At 47.8% G+C, this 25,901-nt stretch overlaps 1 protein-coding gene across 1 annotated transcript in view; it reads left to right on the top strand.

Moving 5' to 3' along the window:
- Positions 1-25,460, top strand: part of ARPP21 (cAMP regulated phosphoprotein 21) — a 107,593-nt gene extending 82,133 nt beyond the window's left edge. Inside the window, exons 19-20 of the mRNA XM_027835884.1 lie at positions 19,893-20,044; positions 24,778-25,460. Coding sequence (XP_027691685.1) covers positions 19,893-20,044; positions 24,778-25,044 — 419 coding nt within the window. The 3' untranslated portion in view covers positions 25,045-25,460. The remainder of the gene's footprint in view (positions 1-19,892; positions 20,045-24,777) is intronic.
- Positions 25,461-25,901: the final 441 nt, after the last annotated feature.

Below are 25,901 nucleotides of genomic sequence, written 5' to 3'. Positions count from 1 at the left end.
TTGTGAAGAGCTAACTGGCTGTTTCCTGCTCGGTGGTGCCACCAGCAGGTTGATAGTACTCTAATGGGTGAATGGCAAATGTGAACTGAGGTATGATAAGATACACAAGGAAACTCTTCGGCAAAGCCTGCCGTTGCAGGAAAACTACCACTGCAATCATATATTCCAAGAATCATTAGAGACACCGGAGTCAGGTAGAAAGTGACTCCCTGATCTCTTCTCCCCCTCCTTTCATCAGGGCCTCAGCCTAGGCATATGATATTGGTGCCGATTAGAAGAAATCAAGAAGCACAGATCCAGTAACAGACAAAAACTGCTAGGAAGAATGGGATGGGACACAATCTGGACCCTCAAGGTAAAGGAAGCCATTTCCTTCATGTGGCCCCACTCCACGAACACAGAAACGAGTTCCTGGGAATAGATTCCCAATGATCCAACAGATTGGTGCAACCTCACAAACAGCCGTGAGCCCAACCAGGGAGCGCTTATGGCCAAACCACAGCATTGGCTTCATTGTTGCGGCTACTCTCGGGGATGCTTAAAAGAAATAACAATGTGTTCATCTCTGCTGGCCTGACTTCTGAGGTTGTTAAGCAGTGGAAATAATCAATTCCTTGGTCACCTTTGCTCCATTCCATTCTTCCTCCAATACCTCACCATGGTAGATGGCAGTTGCCTAGGGGGTCTCATAGGCTCTACCCTCCATCATTAAATAAGCTTTGAAAATAGTCACAGAAACGCAGCATCAACCCAAGGACAGAAAGGCTCGTCACTAGAACCTGGATCAGGAAGGGAGGAATTTTTCAGCAGTGCCAACTCAAGCATGAAACAAATTTAAAGAAAATCTTACCTCTGACTTAGAAGTTAGAAATGCAAATCCCTCATGTCCAGATTAAAGGTTTTAGGGCATTTTGTAAGACAAATCATACCAACATTATCTCCACTTTACAGATGGAGAAACTGAGGCTCTGAAAGTCAGAGTGACTCACCAAGATCACAAAACACATAGTCAGCTGATGTTCCCATAGAAGAAATTGTGTTTGACCCTTTGCTATTGAACATTTCAATTAAAGACTAGGATAAAGGCACAGATGATTTGGTCACCAGTTCTCCAATGACAAAAAAAAATATATGGTCAGGAGAGGTAAGACATCAGATGACATAGTCACCATCCAGAAAGACTTTCCTGACAAGCTTGAACATTGGGCTGAATTTAATGTGATTCTGTGTAATAGAGATAAATGAGAGGTTTCCATGTGTTTTTTTAAAAATCAGCTCCTCATGTGCAAAATGGAGGAGATGTTCCCTTGGTCCAAAAGAGTTAACAGTGTGCTATGGGAGTTAATGCCGCTAGGGGAGTGCCACGGTGCTAGAGCTCTGGGCCAGGATTCAGGAGGCTGAGACACCAGTTCCATCCTCAGATCCTTACTAGACAGGGCATGCAACTGTCTGCTTCAGATTCCCTATCTGAAAAATAGGGATAATAACAGCAAAGTCGTGAGGATCAAATGAGATCCTATTTGTAAAGTGCTTTGCAAACTTTAAAGCATCCTATAAATAGTAGCTTTTATTAGTATTAATAATAGTGCTTGGACTGTTAGGAGAGGTATGACACTCATGACTTCTGCCCCTCCACCCTACCAGGGTTAACCTGTGTCTGCTTTTAGGTGATTTGTGTACACATGTGTGCACACACACACACACATGCACACACCCCACATATATATATATATAATACAAAGCTATATCTTATATATGTACGTACATATGTGTGTGCACACATCCTCACCCCTGTTTGAATATGAGCTCCTTGAGATTAGAGATAGTTTCACTTTTGTCTTGGTATCCCCAGTGCCTGGCACACAGTAGGTGCTTAATACTTGACTGATTGGTTGATCTCCGGTTGTTCTACTCTTGTCAAACCACATCCAGATGACAACGTTCAATTCATCCTGCCAGCCTTGGCTAGATCAAGGGTGATAAAAGCCACTCCAGGCTATGTCAAATGATGATTCATTAAAGGACTTAGTGATCTTGGGTCTCAAGAAGATAAGACTTTGAGGGGACATGAGCTGTATTCTGGAATGGAAAGGTTGTGGAAGAATTCAGCTAAGAGCAGTATTAAAGATGGCAGAGACATAGACAGAGAGAGAAGAGGAGAGAGAGAGAGAGAGAGACAGAGAGACAGAGACAGAGACAGAGACACAGAGAGAGAGATTCAGTGAGAGAAAGGCAGATAACGACAGAGAGAGAGAGAAGAGAGGAGAGAGAGAAGAGTAGAGAGACAGAGAGACAGAGAAGAGAGAGAGAGAAAGAGAGAGAGAGAGAGAGACACAGCGAAAGGCAGGCAGGCAGGCAGGCAGATAGATTTAGGCACGATGGCCGGAGAAAGGCCATAACAAGTAGGCCTGCAAAAAGCAGCGTGGGCTCCCGTGAGGAGGACTGAGCTTCGTTCCTCAAACGTGAAGGGCCACATGATAAAGACAGTGTAGAGAGGATTCTTGCCCAGATCTGGCTTTAATCTGATGGCCACCGAGGCCCCTCAGAACTCTGAGATCACATGAAGTGTGTGAGGCAGGACGTGAGCCCACTTTCCTCTCCACTATTTGTGTTGCTTCTCACAGTGTGAGCTAACTAGAAACTAAACATCTAAGAGAAGAATTTTTTCATTGGAAAAGATAATGGAAACAAATTAGAAACTTGTCCCCCAAGTAAAGTGTGTTCCATCTTTAATAGCCAAAGTCTGACTGTGGTCATTGTCCATACTGGCAGGAATGCCGTGCCGTGTGCTGACCCACGAGTGGCTGTGGCTGTGGCTGTGAGCCCACGTAATGAATGGCAGAAGTAAGTCCACAATGCTGGCCTCACAGAGCTCCACGAGAAATTGTCCTAGATCAGACACCAGATAACTGCCCCTCCCCAGCCTCCGGCAGGAACCAAACTAAAATGGTGCAAATCTAAAAACCCTCTTGGGGCAATCAATGTTGCGTCGCATTTCTTCAAATGTTGCTTGATTTTCCTCAAAGAGAGCCCCTGCCCCTTCCCCCTACCCCAAATCTTGTTTAAGTCATGTCTTCATAAACATCATGGACCTAGCCGACATGGTTAAACATAGCCAGAGGCCTCTGACCATCCCATTCAAAAAACACTTTATCTGTCTCGGCCAGTTGGCACGTTTGCAGCGTCCAGACTTCCTGAAAGACTGGGCTAGCAGAAACAAACCCCCTGAGCAGCATAAGGGGGGACCTGTTGGTGGTGGCGCCCTCACCATGGGGGCCATGCTGCCTAGAAACAGCCCCGCCATGCTGCTAATTGGCTCTCAGGAGGGGCCTGCATGCCACTGCACAGGAAATGTTATCATGAGAAGTGTATCATTGTGGTAATTTGGGGCCTTTGGGCATATGATGGTCCAATTGCCTTCTCGAGCTTCGGGTGGGTAATTTATCATCGCATGTCCTGCATAGTGAGAACACACCCTTTGCGGGCAGAGGCGAGGCTAATAGACTTTCCGAGGGTGTCTGAATTGCTTAGATAAATCACAGCTGTCATGCAGAGTGTGCTTATCATGTACCAGAACATAAGTTATCGCTGGTCTTTAGAGAGCGGAGCCTTTCCAAGATGGGTATTTGTGTAAATGGTAATGCATCATAGCTCATTGTCTGCGATTAAATTAGGAGGCTCTGAGTGGTTTTCTTCCTTTCAGATGGTGCAGCGCCTCCCTAGGAAATCACTGGGGCTCCCCCTTTTTTCCTTGCCCCATAGAGCCGTCATTTATCCCCGTAGAAATAAGACCCCTCCTCTGTCATCTTGCCCAGGAAACTGTTGGGGATTTATGAATGAGTCAGCCATTCCTTCCCCCATTGTTTAGAAAAAAGGCTTTTCTTTTTAATTGACACAATAGTTCACTCTGAGCAGAATGAACGAGATCAATAAACAAGCCAGGTTTGTGTAATTGGACAAATAATGTTCTTGTCCCTGACTCTCTGTCTCCCTGTCTGCCGCATTCCTCCTCCACGCTCTCGGTTCCAAAGAGCGGCAGCCAGTGTCCGGCCCATGACGGGAGCCCCTGTCGTTAGCCGATGCCTTGCTATCTCCAGGCAGCTGACATGGGTCAGACCGAGGGAGTCTGGGCTCCATTGTTCAGCAACAGAACAACCTTTCTGTTTAGAGCCGGCAGTTATTGGCTGCGTAAATCCTCCTCTGGGGTAGCTGCGACTTCACTTTGGATGAGGTGAGCCACTCGCCAGTTACGTTTCCATTCTATTTGCCTTAATCACTCATTGTGCGCTTCCAGGAAAGAGGCCGCCAGTACCAACTATGCTCTACCCAGCTGACTTTGGTGATTCTCAGCACCCCAGGACATGGGAGGCATCTCATCTGCCACCTTGCCGTAGGTGTCAGGTAACCTGGTGATTTCAGTATTTATCAGAGCTGCATTGTCTGACGTGAACGGCCTCCCTTCATTCAGGGACTGCAGAGGGGTTGCTGGCTTCCAGCTTCCTGTTACTTTCTGCATGCTTGCCTCTCACGCCATCCTCTGATACCCAAGTGTGGCACGAAGCTGACCCTTGCATCCCACAGGTTCTGCTCAAAGGACATGCAAAGAAGCAGAGGAGCAACTCCAAAGAGGGAAAATTCTGAGGGTAAATTCAGCAACAAACCGGAAGTCTACTGTCCAGGGACCAGCCTAGTCAAGGAAAGGGGAGGGCTCTACCTCAGGCTGGAGGTCAAGGGAAGTATGGCTCAGGAAGATTGCCTACCAGATGTGGAAAGGCCAGATGAGAAAAGGGAGTCCTTCATTAACTTGTCCTAGGACACACAGGGCGTGGCAGGAAACAGTGTTCACCTCAGGTCCCCAGGGTTCCTCAAGCACCTGTTCTGTACCCACAACTGTGTTCTAAGTACTGGGGAGCCAAGGACAGATCACTGAAGGATTTGTCCCTCAAGCCTTCGGAAGGTGAGCAGTGGACACAGCTCCCTCTGTGGTTAAGGCCATGCTTCACCTGGTGTCCACGTGCCTGCTGGTGGCCTCACCCAACCCACTAAGGCCAGTCCCCAAAAGTTCAAAAGGGGTAGTGTCTGGGCATTACCTGAGGCCTTGCTGTGTGGCCAGAACTGGGGCCAAGTCTTCCAGATGCATTTTTACCGCATTCATGTGGTTATTTGGTCACGATTCTCAGGTAGCTTATGTTCAGTAAATTCATTTGAATAATGCCATGATTCCTCTCTTAAAATGCCCATTAAGGTTAAAGGGAAATGAGCCTGGAGAAGAGGCTAAGGTCCCCCTTATCAGATCAACAAGTTATGGGAAATCTGGTTAGAAAGCAGGCAGAAATTGTTTCCACTGGCCAGCGATGGGGAAAGCTTTGATGTAAGCATCATTGACTGGACTCTGATGTGTCCTTGTCCAACCTGACCGTGCTTAAAAAATGAGTTAGACAGAAAGAGACAGAAAGGTGTTTGATGCAGACGGGAGGTGCCAGCGATGGATCACGCACGCTGTCTGAGCCCAAGCCTAGAGAAATCAGTGAGTTCTGGCCAACGAAGTGGTGGCTGGCGGTGAGCCTCTTTGGCCATGACAACCCACGGATCCCTTACCACTGAAAAGCTCTGTGCTTTCCCTAGTCTGAGCCTTCTCCTGCCACTGCAGGTCCCAGCCCATGAAATCCCTGTCATCATCCCCATGTGCTGGAGATGAGGATGTGTCGCCCTGCAGCCAACCTAGTAATGAGTCTACTAGCCTAGCATCACTAGCCTACCACTGGTGGTGGATGGGTCTAGCATTTGTCCCATCATTGGACCCAGGCTCAGACAAGACAAGACTTAACAGAGCTTGCCTTCCATGCACAGTCTCCAAAACCCCAGGCTTATGGCCGAGTCTTAATTCACGTCTAAATAGGGCTGTGTTGCAAGTACCCTATAAAACAAAGGTAAATGTCAAACGGGGGTCAGACCTGGATAGAATCCTTCCAGTTCTTCAGCACGTAGCTGGAAAGGAGGCAGGGGATTGGGGCGGGGGGGACACATCTTAGTTTTTAGACCAACCACAAGCACTATTAACTCTTGGTACCTGAAAGGTGGAATCCTTGTCAAGCAGTCAACGTGCTGACAACACGAGAGGCCTCGAATCATACCATGATTTATGTTCTCACCGTAAGTAACACCAGAAGACAGAAGGAAGTGAAAGCTAAACAGAAAGATGGCCAACCCCATCTCCTTGAAGAAAGGCAGGAACAGAAAAACAAGGACCCTTCTATGCTGGAGCCCTTGGCCACCCCACACTGCTGGGCTCACGGGAGGCCTGGTGGAGAGGTCACTGCAGAGGATGACAACGTCATGAAGGACTCGGCCATCCCACACTGCCATCCCACACTGCCAGGCTCGAGGGAAGCCTGGTGGAGAGGTCACTGCAGAGGATGACAATGTCATGAAGAACTTGGCCATCCCACACTGCCATCTCACACTGCCAGGCTTGAGGGAGGCCTGGTGGTGATGTCACTTCAGAGGATGACATCATGAAGGACTTATCAAAGTCCATTAAACCAAGTTAGTGGTTACCTGGAGGGCTGGTGACCACAACACGCCAGTGGGCAGGGGGAGAAAGGCACTGGAATACATGTTCAAAGCCTAAAGAAGACAGGTGGGGAGCTGATTTTCTGTCCACTGGAGAGCTTGGGCATTCGGAGAGGCTGCCTCCTTGGGGCGCTGGGCAGGCCAGCAGGGGAACAGAGCCACGCCCAGCTTGGAAGCCAGAAAACACTCTGGGCTTTGGAGAGCAGACTTCCCTGGTCCCAAGGACACTGGGAGTTAGTGAGCTTTGTCTTTTTGACCACATGGGTCTCATGGCTTAAGGTCAATGCCCTATTTTCGACTTAATTTGTGAGGTTCTTTCATTTTTTAAATTTTCTTGGAAACAATTCAGTGACTAATTCTTTTCATTTGGCTGTCTCCAATAAGACTAGCCTCTTTACCCCGTACCTTCACCTGGCACTCCTTGACAGGGAAGGGAAGTGAGGCCCCCGGAGAAATAGTCACTGAGACAGGACTGAAGCCCAGATGTGAAGGACAGCCCGTCCTGTGACATCAGGCGAAAGATGCCTTACTTGTGGCCACATGGGGAACCCACTCTGAAAAGATATTGTGATGTTACTTGCTGCGGACGTTTGTAGGATAAATCATCAGAGAGCCCACTGCCTGGTAGAGCTGGCTCTACCCTGGTTGGGGGAAGCATTCACGTCAGAGATGAGAAAAGGGAGTCCTTCATTAACTTGTCCTAGGGCACACGGCGTGTGACAAGAAATGCTAAAGTGGCCCCAAGGTGAGAACAGAGTGTGCCTGGATCCAGAGCAAGGAGAGGGGGATGGTCACCGGGGAGGAGCCTTTGGAGCTAACAGCGGTGCCTGGTGGGACTGTCATGGACCCAGAGGGTCAGATGGAGTGGCGGCATCATCCTGAGAGGCATCCATGGAGCTGAAGCAGGTAGAGAGATAAACCGCAGGAAGGTGGAGGCAGCTGAGGCTCCTGCGCCATCGCCAAGGGCTTCTCTCACAGTAGGTCTTTAAGTTCCTAGACCAGCCACCATTCTACTCTGCCTGCCCTTCCGCACAGAGTTGTGCCACCACAGTTAGAGGTGACTCCTCACCAAGGGATGTGGGGACATGATCGGGAGAATGGGTCCAGCATCTTCTTGGAGGAGGTGCCCTCTCGCCGACACCAATCACCATCTGTGAGAAAGCGCCCTCACTGTGCATGGCGAAGGTCAAAGGACATTGCTGTCTCGGTGGTCAGCCTTCTGGGGAGGAATTTAGCTGAGCGACCCTTCAGGGGAGAAGCATGGAGTCCGTCATCAGGCTCCTGCTTGAGATCTTCTCAGCTGGAGGGGCCTTTGAGAGTGCAATGGCACTTCCCTGCCAGGACCAGGCGTTGGAGAAGAACTTTTATGCAGGACTTATCCACGTGAGAGCAGAGGGTAAGTCCTTGTTGGAAGGCCTCTGGCTCTTGGCCAATGTACAGCAGGAGATACTCACTAGCCGAGTAATCCTGGCAAGTCACTTCACCTCTATCTGCCTCAGTTTCCTCATCTGTAAAATAGAGATGAAAACAGCTCCTAGCTCCCAAGGTTATTGTAAAGACCAAATGAGGAAATATTTGTAAAGTGCTTTGCAAACCCTGAAGTGTGCTATAAATGCTTATTACTGCTAGTAGCACTAGTACTAGAAATAGAAAATCGTCACCTCCTCACACCTCTTCTTTCTGCCTTTTAAAAAACGCCTTTTCCTTCTAGAGATCACCTGCACTGTTTACTGGCCTTGGAAGCCAGCACCCAGCTGCCCAGGCTGTTCCTCGCTTCATGGGTTTCCATCAGACCAAGCTCTGGGGGAGTCAATGCGTGAGCCAGGCCCTGTTGCCCCACCAACGCTGACTTCCTGTCATGGTCTAGCTCTAGAGGGTGGCTATTTCTGCCAGGAGCTGGGTAGCTATTCTTCTATGTTTTATTTTTATTGGAATGATAGGAAACAAATTTAGTTCCTTAAAATAGGAACTCCCTAGCCCCCCTTCACCTCCCCTCGATATCACTGGCTAAAGCCTCCCCCCACGGTAGAATGATGCTACCTGAGGAGTCATTAGTAAAGAAATCTACATGCAAAGGAACCTCTGTCCAGACCAAGATGGGGGAGGAGGCAGGCTCAGGCATGGGGTTCCCTAAACAGGAAGCTGCCTTCTCCCACAGAGGAACCTCCCAGGGACATGTGCCCTCTCACCAGCAGCCCTCCTGCTCTCTGTCACTTAGGCTTTGATGTTGACAAGGTGTCCTTGTCAGCCTCCACAGCCCCTAGCCTGAGATCCACAGTGAAGGGGTAGGGGCTTCATTTCTTGGTGAGCTGCTGAGTTGTGCCATGCTATGCCCTCTCTCACATTCTCCTTCATAATGGCAGGCCCCCTGGGAGGCAGCTCCAGCATTGTGCCAGAGAAGCATCTTATCCACCCTCACCTGCTAGTTGCTGAAAGGCCAACCTTCCTTAATTAAAATCTGGGTCTCCAAAGATTTGGCTTAAAAGTGGTAATGAAAGCTCTCCACCCCGGGGCTCTGTGAGAATGCTGACACAGGCCAGTGGAGGCTGGGAGGCTGCCTGCTCATCCTCCGGTCACCCAAGCCATGGCCCGCAGGGGATTCCAGTTCCCAGCAGTAGCTAGGAGAGGTTATGACAACAGCAGGCTGTCCTTGCATGGCCGTGGCCCTTGAAGAGGGCGACTGGCTTTGGGGTTCAGAGTGGGAGAGGAGATGTGTGCAGTGCTGAGCAGGGAGCCTGGCACATAATAGGTGCTATAAAAACGCTTGTTCCTGCCCCTGCCTTTTAAGGTGGTTCCAATTCTACAGGTCCCCATGGCCAAGAAGGGGAAGAACTATTGCTCGAAGGCCTTGGTGAAATCTACGTGCATTTTAGGTGTAAAATTCCAGCAGAGGTCCTCTGCCATATAGACAGCAAACCAACCTCCGAGCCAAGAAGATGATTTTAATAATTATTGATATGAGCTAAGATTTCTATAGAGCTTCAGGGTTTGAAAAGTATCTTCCAAATATTATCTCACTTGATCTCTACAATTCTGGGAGGTAGAGGTGCTATTGTTATCCCCATTTTACAGCTGGGGAAACTGAGGAAGACAGTGGTTGCCTCACCCAGGGGGTCAAGGTATGGAGACAGGGTGGGCACTGTTCATGGCTAATTATAAGGTAACATTTAGAGAAAAGGAAACTTGACACACCAATAACTTGAGACCAGTTAAGCAGACTTTGTTGTTACCTGTTTTTAACGTGCGTTTCTATAGACAAGTGTCCACGGTGAGGCTTCACGCACATGGACCACGCTTACCCAAGCAAGTCTCGGTGATGGAGAAGTTATGACGTGGTGCCACTTGGTTCCCTTTGACTTTGCTTGGGCCCAGCCGTCCTGAGCCCACTGGGGCACCATCTTCCCTTCCAGGCTCCTGCCCTGAGCATGTCCGGCTCTGCTCTCCCTGACGTGTGTCCCTAGAGCTGCGTCTCTTTTATAACATAGACCAGATCCTATTGTTCTGATAGACAGTGCTGTACAAGCCAACAGATCATGCTGTTCTTTCTGGTGCCGAGGATGGTTCATCACATTGGAGCATTCTAGTACGCACCACGGAGGGCTTAGTCATTCCCTCACCGTTGGACACTTGGGTTGTTTCCAGCTTTGGCAATAACAAATGTCATTCATTCGTTTCAGTTGTGTCCGACTCTTCTGGATCCCTTTTTGGGAGTTTTCTAGGGAAAGATACTGGGGTGGTTTGCATTTCCTTCTCCGGCTCATGTTACAGATGAGGACACTGAGGCAAACGGTGTGAAGTGACTTGCCCAGGGTCACCCAGCTAGCGAGTGTCTGAGACCAGATCTGAACTCGGGAAGATGAGTCTTCCTGACACCAGGCCTGGTGCTCTTCACCGTGGCACCCCTAGCTGCCCTGGTAATGCATGAGTCTACTTTTCTCGTACATTCCCAGCAATGGCACTGGACCAAGGGTTACGTTGTCCTCCAGAAAGATGGCACTCGTTGTGAATCGGCCATGAGTGCTCGCGGGCCTGCTTCCCACGGCCCTGCCAGCATGGCACCCGCCACTTTGGCAAGTCCAGAGTGGAGGGCCAACGCTGGTGGTTCTCATTCCCTCTTCGGTGGTGACTAGGAATGCGTTCTTTTTTCAGCTGATCCATCTCAGTTCAGTTTATTTTTCTGTAATTTGTCTGTTCATGTCCCGTGGCTTCGCCTTCTCCTGTCATCACTTCCACCTGCTCTGCATTTATCTTGTAGGCCATGATTGGTAAATTGTGTCCCCCACTAGACCAGGAGTTGCTTGGGGGCAGGCACTGATTCTCCTTTCTCCACATCCCCAGTATGTGGCACAGTGCCTGGCACACAGTAAGTGCTTAATCAATGCTCCTGAACTGACTGGTCCCCTGAAGAAGTTGTCTGTCCTATTGCCGTAAGGTGCCTTGCCTTTTCATGGTGTCGTGAGAATGAATGCTGAAGAGGGGCAGGGAGCTCGGGACAGGCTGGGCCTTGGCACTTAACCTCTGTCCCTCTTAGGCTGTGTGACCTCCTCTTTGAGTGTGACATGGAACCAGTCCAGACTAGGGGATCTGGGGGCTGCTGATTCACATAGACCAGAAGCCCTGAATGCCACTCTCTCATCCATGGAAGTGGAGAGAGGCTGCCCGGGGTGGGAGGGGCACCTCACTCCAGCCCTGGCCTCCTCACTGTCCCCGGGCAGTGGAGTCAGGAAGCAGCATTTTATCCCTTTGGTTTTCTATGAGAAGATGTTGTGTTGGCCAGAAGGATGGAGAGGAGACAACAGACTCTCCTGCCCATTTTCCTGCGTTCTTGGGTGAGGACAGACACACCCCTGCAGTTTCTCATTGCCTTCTTCAGAGCACTCCGTGAGTTCTGAAGACAATGACAGAGCCTCGTTTTCGCAGAGCAGCTGGACCTCCAATACAGTATTGACTGATTGACTTCCGTGTACCAGATGTGGTGCTTGGGGCTAGATTTACCAAGTCAAGAGGGAGGTGACATCTGCCCACAGAAAGCCTCTGAATGGTAGCATCTTCGAGTCTTCCTCAGCAGATATCAGCCTTTGAGGCCTGTGGGACAATCCTCAGAACTACCCCACCCATCCCCTCCAACCAAGCCTTGCCTGCCCACCACTGCTCTGACCAGACTGGATACTGTCGTGATCCCCTTCCCATAAACCCCAGCTTGAGCACAGGAGGACTCCTGTGGACATCTGCATAGAAAGAAGTCCAAAGTTGGGGAGAGTTGAAATGCCCTAGCCCCAAACCCCAGCTGGCAGGCCAGCACCCATCCTCAGCCTCCAGTTCCCCCCAGAGCCCAGGGTGGCCTGCTTCGCAGAAGAGCCATTTCAATCAAACTAAGATCCTTCAGCTCTGACCTGACCCAATGCCCAGCCCTTCATTCTTAACACAATCACGCTAACTCTGAAGCTGATGGCCCCTTCTTTCTCTGAGATATAGTGCAATATACAAAAGTTAACCCCTTCAATTTTTCTTTGTGATGGGAAAAGAGAAGTTTTTTCCACTGTCACATAATTCAAAAAAGGTTGACTTAATTATATTTGAGCTTAAAGGGAAAATCAGATGAAGCCAGCTGTGGCCAGTTTCTGCTCCCAGTATTAAAGCTGTCTACACAGCTTTAAGGATGATGTGTCAGCAATGTGCTGGGAGCTGCCATCCCTCCCCTCAGCCCCATTTTCATTATGAGAGCTCCCATCTTCTTTCATCTCTTGGCAGCCAATATTTCTATTCAACAAGTGCCCAATTCTGCCAAAGTCAGACACAGTGACCTGCTGGAGGCCCTGCTAATTAATTGGCAGTTGATGAACACCGAGGTATATCAGACCATGCCTGCTCTGCTGCCAGACTCTGTCTTCAGCCAGACTCCTGCAGCTGTCTGCCACGGTGCTGGGGGTCCGGAGAGGGCCTTTCCACACTGACAGTCAAGGGGAGGCTCTTGATGTCTGTAAACCTCCTGCTCCGGCAGCTTTCTGGGCTTCACCATGGCCTTTCTGCAGTTCTACGTACGGTGTCTGATGGAGGCTGCTAACAAGCTCTGTGGATTACTAGTCTCCACACTACTGACAGCTGGGAAGGATGAGTTCTCCTGGTGCTGCTGGACATAATGAGGGTTACAGGGAAAATGATCCCTTCCAAACTAAAGGAATAGAACTCCAGTCTGAGCCCCAAACCCTGGCCATCTTGGGCATGTGTCTTCCTGAGAGGGTGGTCTTGGCTCCAAAATGTGCTTTGGTTGTTCCCGTGGAGTCATAGTGGTTCAAAGAGTGGGAGCCAGGCAGAGGAAGCCACCATCTGTGTCTCCAAACCCTTTCCTCATAAGATTCATGCCTGAGCTTCCTTCATTCTGACGGTGAAAGGAATGAGGAGCTATCAATGGACATGCCTCAACAGGACTGTGAGAAGAATCATTGGGTCATCTATTGAGAGTTGGCAGGGATAGCAGAGCCCACTGGGGCTTCGAAATGAGGAAACTAAGGCCCAGGTGGTGAAGTCACATGCCATGGCCACAAGAGGCAGGATCTCAGTGCCATCATCCCAACCCATGTAAGAAAGGACTCTCATCTCCATCATAACACATCTGGCCATCCAGGCTCTACTTGGAGCCCCCAAGGAGGAGAAGCTTGTTGCAGTCCACTCCCCTTCTGGGCAGCTCTCATGGTTAGGGAGGACTTCCCGACCTGAGGTTGCCTCTGGCATTCAGGCCCACGCCTTGTTCCTAACTGTAAGGCTAATCCCTCCTCCACAGCTCCCCCTCCAGGTACCTGAAGACAGTGACAAAGTCTCCTTTTCCCCATTTTCAGCACTCCCAGTTCTTTTATGTGATCTTCAGCCGGCAGGAATTTGAGGCACTTCACCCTCCTACTTGCCTCCTCAGGTCATTCTCCCACCTGTCAATGCCCTGCTTAGCTCTAGGTAAGCAGACCTGAGCACAGCCCCCCGAATGAGGGCAGAGGACAGTGAGACCATGCCCTCCCCTTAGTGCAGCCCAAGCACCCCCAGCTTCTTGGGCTGCCACATCATAGGGCTGATGCCTATGGAACTTGCAGGCCACTCAAACCCCCAAATCTTTTTTATTTTTCAGAAGAACTACTGTCTAATTGTGCCTTTCCCGTCTTGTACATAATGGAGTTGACTCTGTTTCACTCCTGTAGAAGACTTTAAATTTATCCTTGAATTTCATCTTATCAGATCTTATCAGACCCAACTTGTCAAGCATTAGTCATGCTTTCACCTTTCCAGATCCTTTTGGATCCTGACTCTGTCATTTACTGTCTCAGCAATCCTTTCCAGTTTTGTGTCATTGACAAACTCAATGAGAATGGCATTTGGCTTTATCCAAGTATTTTGTTAAAAAAAAAAAAATTAAACCACACTGGGGCAAGGACAGATCCCTGGGGCACTCCCCTGGAGACCTCTTGCCATTTGGATATGGAATCAATCAGCCACTTACTATATGCCAAGCACTGGAACACTAAACACTGAAATTATTTACCAGTGACTTACTTGGGAGGAAATAGGACAAACCCTCCTTGCACGACATCATTGTTCTAGATGCGGTGAATTGGGACAAAGCCAGAAATGATGTTCCCCCTCCTGACTGGTTTACTCTGGCACCAGTGACAGAGCTATGGAAGACTCTAGGGCCCACCACCACACCACACACACACACACCACACCACACACCACACACACTACACCTCACACACACCACACACACCACACACACCATACACAAGCCTAGAATCTAGGCTAAGGTGGATGCAAGCTCTATGGCTGTGGCATAACAAGGCTGCTGACCCCACCCAAGGCCTCACGGAGGGAGCAAACCCCAAAGCCGGGCTCATCAGGGTCTTTTGTCCCAATCCAACACTGATCTCCAGGGGGAGGGAGCTCTTGGGTATCCACCGGCTCCCCACCCCCCACCCCACGTCCTTAGCGGAGTCCTGTGGTCTGGGCGCCCCACTCCATGTGGGCCAGGACGCTCCTTCTTCCTCTGGAGCCTCGTGGCCTCATTAAAAACAACGGAAAGGGCACCCTTTGGGTGGCTGGGACTTAACTGTCAGAGCCGCGATAGGGGCCACCAAGGTTCCGAGAATTACCTCCGTGATTTGACAGCCTCTTGCATTTAGAAGAAGCCAAGGTGGCTTACCTAGGAGGCCTCATTGAAATTCTGGGCACGGTCTGTTCTGCTCATAGCTTAACGATGTCTCTCATGTTTGCCCTGATTTTGAAAATCCTCCTTTGTAGCTGAGATAACACGGAGCGGGACGGTCTAATTGCGGTAAAGAGGTTCCGCCGCAGCCCCCTGACTTGGGGCGACGTCAGAAAGTTACCCGCTTCTGTGTGTGTTCTCCAAAGACAACAAAGAGGCTTTTCAGAGGCCCCCTCTGTGCTGTGTGAAAGCTAATGAGCAGTAGAGCAAGGAGGAAGGAAGGCGGGTGATTGCCCAGAAGATAGGGAGCTCCTCTCATCCCACCACTCGTCCCTCTGTGTCCCTGCAATGGTCAGAGAGCAGTGTGTCCCCTGGTGGCAGTCGGCCGGCCCCTCCCACCCTTTACAGTCTTGAGGAGGCAGAAACACTTCCTAAGAGAGAGTCCAGAAAGGAAGCCAAACAGACTCTGGCAGAGAGGTGGGGGAAAGGGGGTATTTGCATTTCAAAATGAAAGAAACTAGCTTGGACCTGTCCAAAAGAAAATTGCTTAAGTCAATGCAATTTATGGCCATCCTTGTGGGATGCTCTTTAGAATGACTATAACCTCACCTCCCTACACACACACACACACAGACACACACACACACACACACACACACACACACACATACACTCACACATCCTGCCACCACCACTACACACACTACACACACTCTCTACGCCACATACATGTTACACACACATACACACACCAACTGCATAGTTGAGAGCTGGGCTTGACTTTGACTTGTCTCAAGTTAGGTGTCTGCTGGTCTCACAGACCAGAGGATTCTTAACGTCCATGAGCATCTAGTTCTTATGACATTAGATGCCACAAAACCCAGGACTATTCATACAAGATTCATAAGGCTCACTTGTCCCCCGTGGGAAAGATTAAGGATCTTTCCCTTTTGGTAACAGTCAGGAAACCCTTCTCCTGGCTCCCTGGTTAGGTCAGTCTCCACTCTGAATACCTGGTGACTCCTAGTTCTGGGGATCTTCTCTCCGCTGAAGCCACTCTTGACTAACTCAGTCTCTATTCTAGAGAAGCAAGAAGAGGTGAGTTCCACCCCCTCTCTTGCAGACTGTGGCCCCTGATGCCCCCTCCAGAGCCAAAATTTGGAGTGGAAATGGCTCTAAATCTATGCATCTCATGTTTCTCTTGAGCTACTGCCATTCTGCTTTGTTCATAGGACACAGCACCTTCTTCGATGAGGGCACGCCATGCTGGGCAGTCCTGTGCCCCCGTCTCATGTCTCAAATCAATTCCAAATTTCTTCAGAGAGAATTGGAGAGTGTACTTGTTTCATTTCTCCTGACCTTCATGTGAGCACCTGCCTTGCATGAGTTCTTAATGAAACAGTCTTTTAGGTAAATGTATTTTTGGCATTTGAACAACATGACCAGCCCATCAGAGTGGTGCTCTGCAGTAGAGTTTGAATGCTTGGCTGTTTAGCTTGAGAAAGGACCTCAGCGTCTGGTATCTTATCCTGCTAGGTGACCTTCAGAATCTTCCTAAGATAATTCAAATGGAAGCAATTTGGTTTCCTGCAATGTTGCTGGTGTACTGTCCAGGTTTCATAGGCATACAACAATGAGGTCAATACAAGGGCTCTGTGGACTTTCAAAGCTATCAATAGTCACATGAGGGGCCACTAGTTGGCTCAGTGGATAGAGCACCAGCCCTGAAGTCAGGAGTGCCTGAGTTCAAATCTGACCAAACACTTGACACTTACTAGCTGTGTGACCCTGGGCAAGTCACTCAACCCCAGTTGCCTAAAAAAAAAAAAAGACTCCATTTGCTGTAACGGATGGTTCCACATATAGATGGCGTGATGCTGGCTGGTGGAGAACCTGTGTTTTCTTGGTGTTGTTATGCCAAAATTAGCACAAGTGGCAGAGAATAGATCCATACTTTGATGCATTTCAGCTTCAGAGGCTGCATTAAGTGCACAATCATCTGAGAAAAAAAAGTTGTTCACCAACTCTCCCTCTACTTTAGTCCTGGCTTGTAGCCTTTCCAAGTTAAATAGTTTACCGTCTGTGTGGTAGCTGACCTTGATGCCATTTTTGTCCTTGTTGAAAGTGTCTGATAACATGGTTGAAAACATTATGCTAAAAAGAATAGGAGCAAGTACAGCCCTGCTTCACTCCATTGGTGACTGGAAAAGAGTGAGCAGTTCAGAACCCATGTGAACACGCCATCATGAAACTGGCGTCCAATACTGATGAGCTTCTCCAGACGCCCAGTTGGGCCACAATCTCTCATGAGCCCTCAACACTCACAAACTTAGACCCAAGAGGGACGACAGAGACCATCAAGTCCAGTATCTTCATTTTACAGATAAGAAAACTGAGGTCAGGGCGGCAGGTTACAACACCTGCCCATGATCACAGAAGTTCCCTGTGCTCCGGCTTTGGCAGAATTCCTATCTCAGGCATCACCAGTCACTTGATTACCTCCACTCACCTCTTGTTTGTTCACCTTGTTTCCAATTAAGACCCAATTAATTAAGTTCAAGTCAAGCTCTTGGTGTGAAAGAAATTGTCAGGCTATGATTCCATGGTCCAGTCATCTCTGAGGCTGGGCCCCTAGCTTGTCTGGGCAGCACAGTTCCCTCATCTGCAGGTACAGATCACAGACTTGCCTTTTGTCCTCATGAGCCTGGACTGTGGGTGTGACTCATCTGAAGTCTAACAAGTAGTAAGATGGGAGATTTGAACCCAGCTCCTCCGGCTCCAAAGTCACTGCTCTTCCCACAGCGTCACACTCTGCTGCCTCCCTATCTCTGTTTAGCTGAACCCTCCACAGTGAATGTCGGCTTTATACTGGGCCCTATAGACCAACTTCTGTACCCAGGTCCTCTGAGATCAATGGATAGAGGCAGAACTGGAGGGTGAACCCAGGTTCTGTGGGGAGAGTTCAAAGCCAGGAAGAGCTGAGTTCATATCCTGTCTCAGACAGTTACTAGCTGGGTGATCCTGGGCATCTCTTAACCTCTCTGGGCCTCAGTTTCCTCGCCTGTAAAATGACAATATCAGATCTGATGATTGCTCAGGTCTCTTCCAGCTTTAAATCTATGATTCTGTGACTCTTGGCTAAAAAAACTACTCACCACATTTAGACTGTGAGCCTGCCAGCTCCTGTGGGCTCCAGGACTTTCCATACTGGAAGGGCTGGGGGAGGGAGGCTTTCCTGCCCACTTCCTTCCCCTGAGTCTCCTTCTATTTGAAGTAACCCCCCCCACAGCACACCTAAGATGAACCCGGCACATCCCATCCAAAGAAAACACCATGCACTATCCCAGCTGTGATCAGAGAGACCATGGAAAGATCAGTGGGTTGCCCAATTAAAAGATGCCAGGTGTGGATTTCTCAAGGGCAGCGACTGAAAATTGTGCAGGATTCATGAATATAAATGGGGCATTCCTCGCGGCGATGTTTTCATTTGAAAATTACCCAGCATTTTGCTCCCCATATAAATGTGTATTTGCCGTCACAGTATTTGCTGTGAGAACCTCCTCACTGTGTAACTGATGCATAACTGAATATTAAAATTCACAAATTATAGAGGGGAGGCAGCTCTGAAGGGGGGGACCCCAGGGAAACAGTGCCATTGATCCTTTCCAGCTCTCCTGGGCACCATGGGCCTCACAGGCCTGGCATAAAGCCCCTCCAAGCCCCCAGGCCCTCCACCTCTATGGGTACTGCTTTCACCTTTCTTCGTATACCCATGGCTTCTTAGCACAGTGCCAGGCACACAACAGGTGTTTAATGAATGTTAGTCTAGTGAATGACTGACACCCTCCCCTTAGATAGCGCCTCCCCTCTGACTTTTCAAGGCTTTGTAGGACGCCCTCCTCACAACTAAGTCTGAGCCTTCATTGTGATGAGCACAAGGACCCCACCCCATCCCCAATGCCTGAGTCCACAGACAAGGGAAGTCCCAGAATCCCAAGGTGCTTTGTAGAAGCTCTAGAAGAAGAAACTGTTCAGTAAGTGGACACTGGAAGAGTGCCTGACTCAAGATTCTTTTAATAGCTATTTTTTTTTTTGGCAACTGGGGTTAAGTGACTTGCCCAGGGTCACACAGTCAAAATTCTTTTAAAGGCAACTTAGTGTATAGGTCTGCTAGGGGTGAAGAAGGGCTAGCATGCCTCTGGAAGACGTAGCTGGTTGGGAGCCACAGTTTCAACAGAATCTCTTCAAGAGACATGGAGAACGTACTTTTTCTATGGAGTTAAGGGGTGGGGGTTCTTGGAAGACGCTTTTGGAAAGCAGAGATCACAAAATACTGAAAGCACATGACACAAGTGCAGAGCTCCAAAGTACATGGAAAGCAGCAGAAGGTTTCTCTGCCTTTCCCTAGGTATGCTGGAGGTTTTCCTCTTCAAAGTTCAGTTAGCATCTGAACCAAAGAGCTTTGGCAGCATCCACTCCAGGACACAGAGGATCTGCAGGGTTTGAAGCTAGAAAGGACTTAGGGGTCAGTAAGTCTAATATTCTCCTTTGTGACAAAAGAGGAAACTGAGGTCTTGGGAGATGAAAGGACTTTCCCAAGGTCACATGGATGATACAAGCGAGATGGGATCTAAACCATGGCCCTGAAGCCAACAGAAGCCCAGTGCTCTCTCTCTCTCTCTCTCTCTCTCAGTGTGTCTCTGTCTCTCTGTCTCTCTGTCTCTTTCAGTGTGTCTCTGTCTCTGTTTCTCTCTCTCTCTCTCTCTCTCTCTGTCTCTTTCAGTGTGTCTCTGTCTCTTTCTCTCTCTCTCTCTCCACCTTTCTCCGTGTCTCTGTCTTTCTCTGTCTCTGTTTCTTGGTCTGTCTCTCTCTGCATGTCTCTATCTCTTTCTGTCTCTCCATGTATTTTACCCTGTCTGTCTCTGTCTGTTTCTTTCTTTCTCTGTCTCTCGATCCGTGTGCCTGTTTCTGTCTGTCTGTCACTCTCCCCCATTCTGTCCACAGACAGCACTTTCTGGACTCTGAAATTATGTAAATGGCATTGGTTATAAAAAGCGACTTAAGCTTTTTCTCTCGTCCATGATGGTTCTGGCCACCATTTGAGGATGCTATTTTTCTTCTCTTTCACCAGGTTACCAGCCTGTCTTGTCAAATCAGCAGCAAGGCTTCCAAGGCCTCATGGGCATGTCACAACCACCTCAGAGTCAGAGCCTGATCAGCAGTCCGCAAGGGAATCAGGTGCAAGGCATGATGGTCCCTTACCCAGCCATGTCTTCTTATCAGGTACCTTCTGGGCCGTGGCTCTTCAGTGAGGGAGCATTGCTGGCTTGTGGGAGATGAAGTGCCCTCCTACTACTTCCTTCAAACAAGGCTCTGTTTCATCCACTCTTCAGGGCATATTCAGCCTTCTCCATCCCCATCTTTCAAAGAAGAGCCATGCTTCCTCCTTGCCTTCCTAGCAAGGAGTGTTGTGAGGATTCATTCGTGTTTATGAAGCTCTTCCCTGCTGCATTATCTGCTGACAGTGCTAGTAATTAGCCACATTCCACCCCCTACAGACCATTCTTGGGGAGTGGGTTTAGAGTAAGGTCACAAGTAAAAAAAAGCAGAGATAAGGAGAAAGATCACTTCCCAAGTCCACCAAGGAGTATTCTCAAAATGTCTTGGAAAACCCAAGAATAACAGGCTTTCAAGGACCTGGAGAGACACCTTTAGGGTCTTAGTTCTTCCTCTCCTTTGTATCAACTCAAGGGCCCCTGAATAGGTAGGGCTAATGAGAACAAAAGCTAGTCCTTTGTGAAATGTATGTACCCCAAGAGCCTTGATTTGAATGCCATATATTCAATGATTAGTGGCAGGACTTGGTGGGCACACATGCGTGCATGTGTGTGTGTGTGTGTGTGTGTGTGTGTGTGTGTGTGTGTACATGGAAGTCAAACATTTTCACTATGTAGAAAGAAGCCTAGTAGAGAATGACCTTGTCCTATAGTCCTTTTGTGGGTGGGGTTGTTAAAGGTCAATGCAACAAAGAGTTCACTCTGGCAGTGAATCTGGTCCTAACCCCAGCAGACTCTGCTGGTACAGCTCCCAGGTTAGCTAACCTGGAAAACTTCTGCACCAGAAGGGTGTGAACTCATCCAGAAGTCTTCATCCCCAGTGACCCAATGACCCTCTGTCCTGTCTGGTCCCCTTGGTTCCTGCTGTGTAGGTGGCAGTGTGAACAGAGAGGCAGCAGATTGAGCCAAGAATGTATTGGGTTTAGCACAGCTATAGACATGAGTGTAATTGCTTGGGCTCTGGGTGTAGAGTCTTCACCTCACCCAGTGGCCATCCTGATGATAAAGGGGGGAATGAGCCAAGCCATGCTCACAGCAAAATGAAACTAGAAGGCACAAAGATGGGACAGCAACATGGAGAGGCTAGAAAAGAGTCAATGGAGTTGGCTACATCCTGTGCGATCAGGACAATGGTGTCTCATGGGTCCCTCGCCATCTTTCTGAGTCAAAAAGGAGCATTGGCTCCCAGATGGACAGTGTGATAATAGCAGCTCACACACCACACCATGTTGCAGAAGAGGATGATCCTCCAAAGTGAGCTAATGTCCTGCCTGGACCCTCAGTGATCTCATCATGCAGGTGTGCATAGAGGAGAACAGAGACAGATGTTACAAAATGAAGATTTGGCTTTAAGAAAGGAAGGAAACTGAAGGCATGTGGTGACTCAGGAGCCTCTTGCCTGGCATCTTGTGCACTTTCTTCTTGGAGACAGCAAGAAGGCTTTAGCTATGGAAGGCACTGACCATTAAGAGGAAGTTGACTATACTTAGACGATTTTGTTTCAGGCTCATCCGATGGGTTAAAATCCAAATCAACACCAAAGTGGAAGAAATGATAAAGACAAGGGACATTAGCTTCAATAATAACCATGTCCATGTGACCTAATGGAATGAACTGTTGATTCTGACAACTGGGAAACAGATAAAAACAAATACATTGATTCTGATGATTTCTTGGAGAAATTTAACTAGCACAAAAACAATTGCTAAAACATAACAACTTGTAAAAACCCAGAAACTGTCTCTGTTAGCAAACCATTGACTGCTATATGAAGCAGAGGCATAGAAGTCAGAAATAACACTCCTCTTTAGTACTTTAGATGACTACTTGAAAAACATCAGACAGGAAGATGACGGGTGATTGCCAACCTCATCGACCCACAAAACAATGAAAAACAGTGAATGGAAAAGTCAGTCTGTTTTTTTAAAATATGATCTTAGACTCAACTAAGATAGATCATCCCAAAGTCATAGATGAAATTGCAGTGAGGACAACAAATAGATGTAAATCAGATTAGCTTTACCAGCATTTCTCTAATGATCTATTTTCTCCCTAAATGATGGTGGAACCACAGTATTGGGATTCTACTACACCAGTAACTGATAATAATACAATTGAGAACTAGTATTTATAGAGCATTTTAAGATTGGCAAAGTGCTTTACATATAATATCACATTTGATCCTCTCAAAATTCCTTTTAGTCAGGTGTTCTTAAAATTCCCCATCACACAGAGATGGAAACTAAAGCAGGTTACAGGACTCACCCATGATCACACAGTTAGTTGTCTGAGTCGGGATTTGAGCCCAGTTCTTTCTGACTCTGAGTCAGACTTTCTATCCACTGGGCCACCTACCTGATGAGCTACTGGGAAAAATAAAATGGCCCTTAAGTAGATGAAGATAAAAGATGAAGAAAAATTCAAATACAAAGAAATCCATGCTGAAGATGATACAATTTTATAGGCACTTGGGGGGTTATTTCCTTTTTTTGTCTCAGATTGTTGTATTTTTTAATTACTTAATTTTAGTTTTCAACATTCACTTTTATAAGAGTTTTAGTTCTAAATTCCTCCCTGCCCCTTCCCAAGGTGACATACAATCCGATATAGACGCTACATGTACAATCATATTAAACATATCAGGGGGTTATTTTCAAGATATTTCAAAGAGAGGAGGATTCTAAAAGAATGAAAATGAAATTAGTGTTACTGCTTAGGATTGGGTAGAGGGTGGAGAAGACATCAATAGCTTCTGACCAATATGCTTCCTTTCATATCTCTCAAAATCTTAATGAGAATTATCTGTGCCCACCACTGTTATCCTAGATGACAAAAGGAGGAAGAAAAAGGAAGGCTTGCTCAGCTGATTTTTTTTTTCAACAGCAGACCATGCTTTCAAAGTCACATAGCTGATGGAGAATTGTAGAGAATGTAAGACGTCACTGCATTTGCTGATTGTGGATCACAAACACGTATTTTAGTGCTATTTAGAACATGAATTCTGCATGCTAGGATGAAAGTTCCATGAGGGCTAAGGCTGTGGCATTTTTGTCTTCTTGCCCCTAGCACCTAGCACACGAATTTATATGAATTTATATATGTGCACACTGGCATAGAGTGGATGCTTAATAAATGCTTAATGGATTGAATTTTGGAATTATCTTGGTAATGGTCATGTGGCTGGTTGGGCAGCCTATTGAATTGGTTCCATCCATACACAAAAGTACCATAGACAGACAGACAGCAAGGCAAGACTAATTCACTTTAATTCAACAAGCACTTGCTATGTACCTACTATATGCTGGGAAGCATTCTAGACATGAGCTCCAGATGGAAGACCCCATGCCCTCAAAGAGTTTATGTTTTTTGGAAGGGAGATATAGGAAGCATTCAGATTGAAGAAGAAAACAATAATAAACAGGACACACATTGGCTAGCCTAGCACCTGAACTGAGCTCCTGGATCACATCCTGTCAACTCCCACATGTGATTTTCTGTTCCAAGAACCATCTTGACAGATCATGATTCTCCCAGTTATGCTGTATGGCTGAAGGTCATACAGTCACAGAGCCATGGAGCACGACTACCTGAGAAAAATTAAAATCACAGATGAGCCAAAGGGTGATAGAATGCCCCTCACAGGTGCCAGTAAGCTCCAGCTTGTGGTCAATGATCAGCAGGTGAGAAGTTTAAAAAAATCAACCATGAAAAAGCTGGAAGGATGAGAAGAGGTGATGGTCTGGTAAGGTGGTGAAATGCTCAGCCCCAGCATGGCACAGATATCCCAGGAATCTTGAAAGACCTAAAGGGAATGTCTTCAGAGGGTCAATCCTCTCTTAAGGAATTAGGGAAGAGAGACAGGAATTACATGGTACAGGAAGGGCTGTAGTCTACTTCTGAGTGAGAACACACTCCAAGATACCATCAACCTGCCATTTTTGCAGAGATCTGGGCTCTTTAGTGCTTAATAATGTGTTAAACAAGTACTTATATTGTTATTGTATACATGTTCTTAGAACGCTGTGTGTGACTCATGTGTGCGCATGCACTCATGGTCTCCTGTTGGAGCTGTCTTCTGCCTTGATACCATTTTCTGTCCCCTTCTCTTCACCACTTTGGGGAATGGCAGTGCCAGCTCACAGCCCACTGTCCATCCCTTTTTGTACCTGCTAACTGGTTTGGACCCCATGCCCAGCAGATAGTATGCCCAGATCTAGAGCTGGAAGGTCCTGCCCCTGCTCTTTCAGAGAAGGAAACTTTAGTTTCTTTAAATGAGTTGACTAAAGTCAGATAGGATGTGTGAGAGCCAGAACTGAACTCAGGTCCTGTGACTCCAAATCTGTCACTGTCTGATACTGCTTCAGTGTCCTGCCCTGGGTACTTCTCTCCTTAGCACTGGCTGCATGAGCTTGGGGGGATATTTTGGGTCAAAAGAAAGGTATCTGCAGATAGAACTTTTTTTCTGCCCCAACTTCCTAATATTCCCTAATACCCAATGCCTCAGACTTCCACAGGACAGTTTCTTACTTCCAGTTTTGGGTGGCAGACATTTTATTCCAGTACAGTGGCTTTGACCTTCAAGTGAAAAGACCGAGAGAGGGCAAGAGGATGGGCCAGAAGGGCGAGGGCCAGAGGGAGGTCCTCCTTGGTAGAACTAACACATGCTTCTCTTTTCTCCAGGTGTCCATGACTCAGGGTCCTCAAGGAGTGCCCCAGCAATCCTACCAGCAAGCCCTCATGCTCCCCAGTCAGTCAGGCCCCGGAACGGGAACGCTCCCCACCACCGGCGGCATGCCTGTCTATTGCAATGTCATACCTCCAGCTGCCCAGGGCAACCTGAGGCTCATGACCCCCCACTGCCCCTCTCAGAGTGTCCCAGTGATCTCGGCAAGCTGCAGGACAAACTGTTCCAGTGCCCACAACACGGGGTGGCCAGTGAAATACTAGGCAGAGGAGACAAGCCCACATGAAGATGGGGCTTTGACTGAAGACCAACCACTTCCTCCTGGGCTTGGCGAGGAGAGGAGCCAGTTGGAATGAGCTTGGAGATCCCCATTCATGATGCTCAAATGGTCACGGCTGATATTCACTTACAAATAGGAACAATCAGAAATGTTGGCTGGGTAATGGTGCATACTTTTGTCATGTCTGCTAGGTAATGCCTTATAGCTTAGCTAGGGACATGATTTCATCAAGGTAAGATTATTTCCTACCACTGAACACCACTGTGTAGATTGTAATATTCCTAATTTGGATTAGTTTTGTATTTTGTGTTGAGTTTGTGAAGTTAAAAGTATTTAAGAAAATTATATAATAAAATCACATTGTACCAAAGCTGTAATGAGAAAAAAAAAACAGAGTTGCTGAATGGGAGGAATAATTTATATACACACCATAGAGTTTTTTATGGATATATACTGTATTGTAGTGTTTAACCCAAATAAACTGTTTGACCTTGTGGAGGAAGGTCAGGTTTCTACTACTGGTGTGTGGTCCTTTCTCTTCTGGAACGCCTTTTGAAGTCTGCTTCTTGGTACAATGCTCAGGGCAAGGGGGCAGGGAGGCATTTCATAACTGGAGATATTATCTGTTCTTCACATTTGATACTGGATTAGGAAGAGAGTTGTGGTTTGTCCTTTGTATAAGAGGACCATGACATCAGGAAAATGATGACATGACTTGCAATTGAATTGGATTTGAGGGAGGGAAGGCTGTGCAAAGTTACTAGCCTCACTTTCTCCTCCAGAGCCATCTGGGTCCAGTGGCCAGATATCAATCAGGATGACTGGAGGTGGCCCGAGATG

Source organism: Vombatus ursinus, unplaced genomic scaffold (assembly GCF_900497805.2).
Source record: "Vombatus ursinus unplaced genomic scaffold, bare-nosed wombat genome assembly UNPS02014817.1, whole genome shotgun sequence".
Lineage (NCBI taxonomy): Eukaryota > Metazoa > Chordata > Mammalia > Diprotodontia > Vombatidae > Vombatus > Vombatus ursinus.
This window is presented reverse-complemented; position numbering and strand designations above follow the sequence as displayed.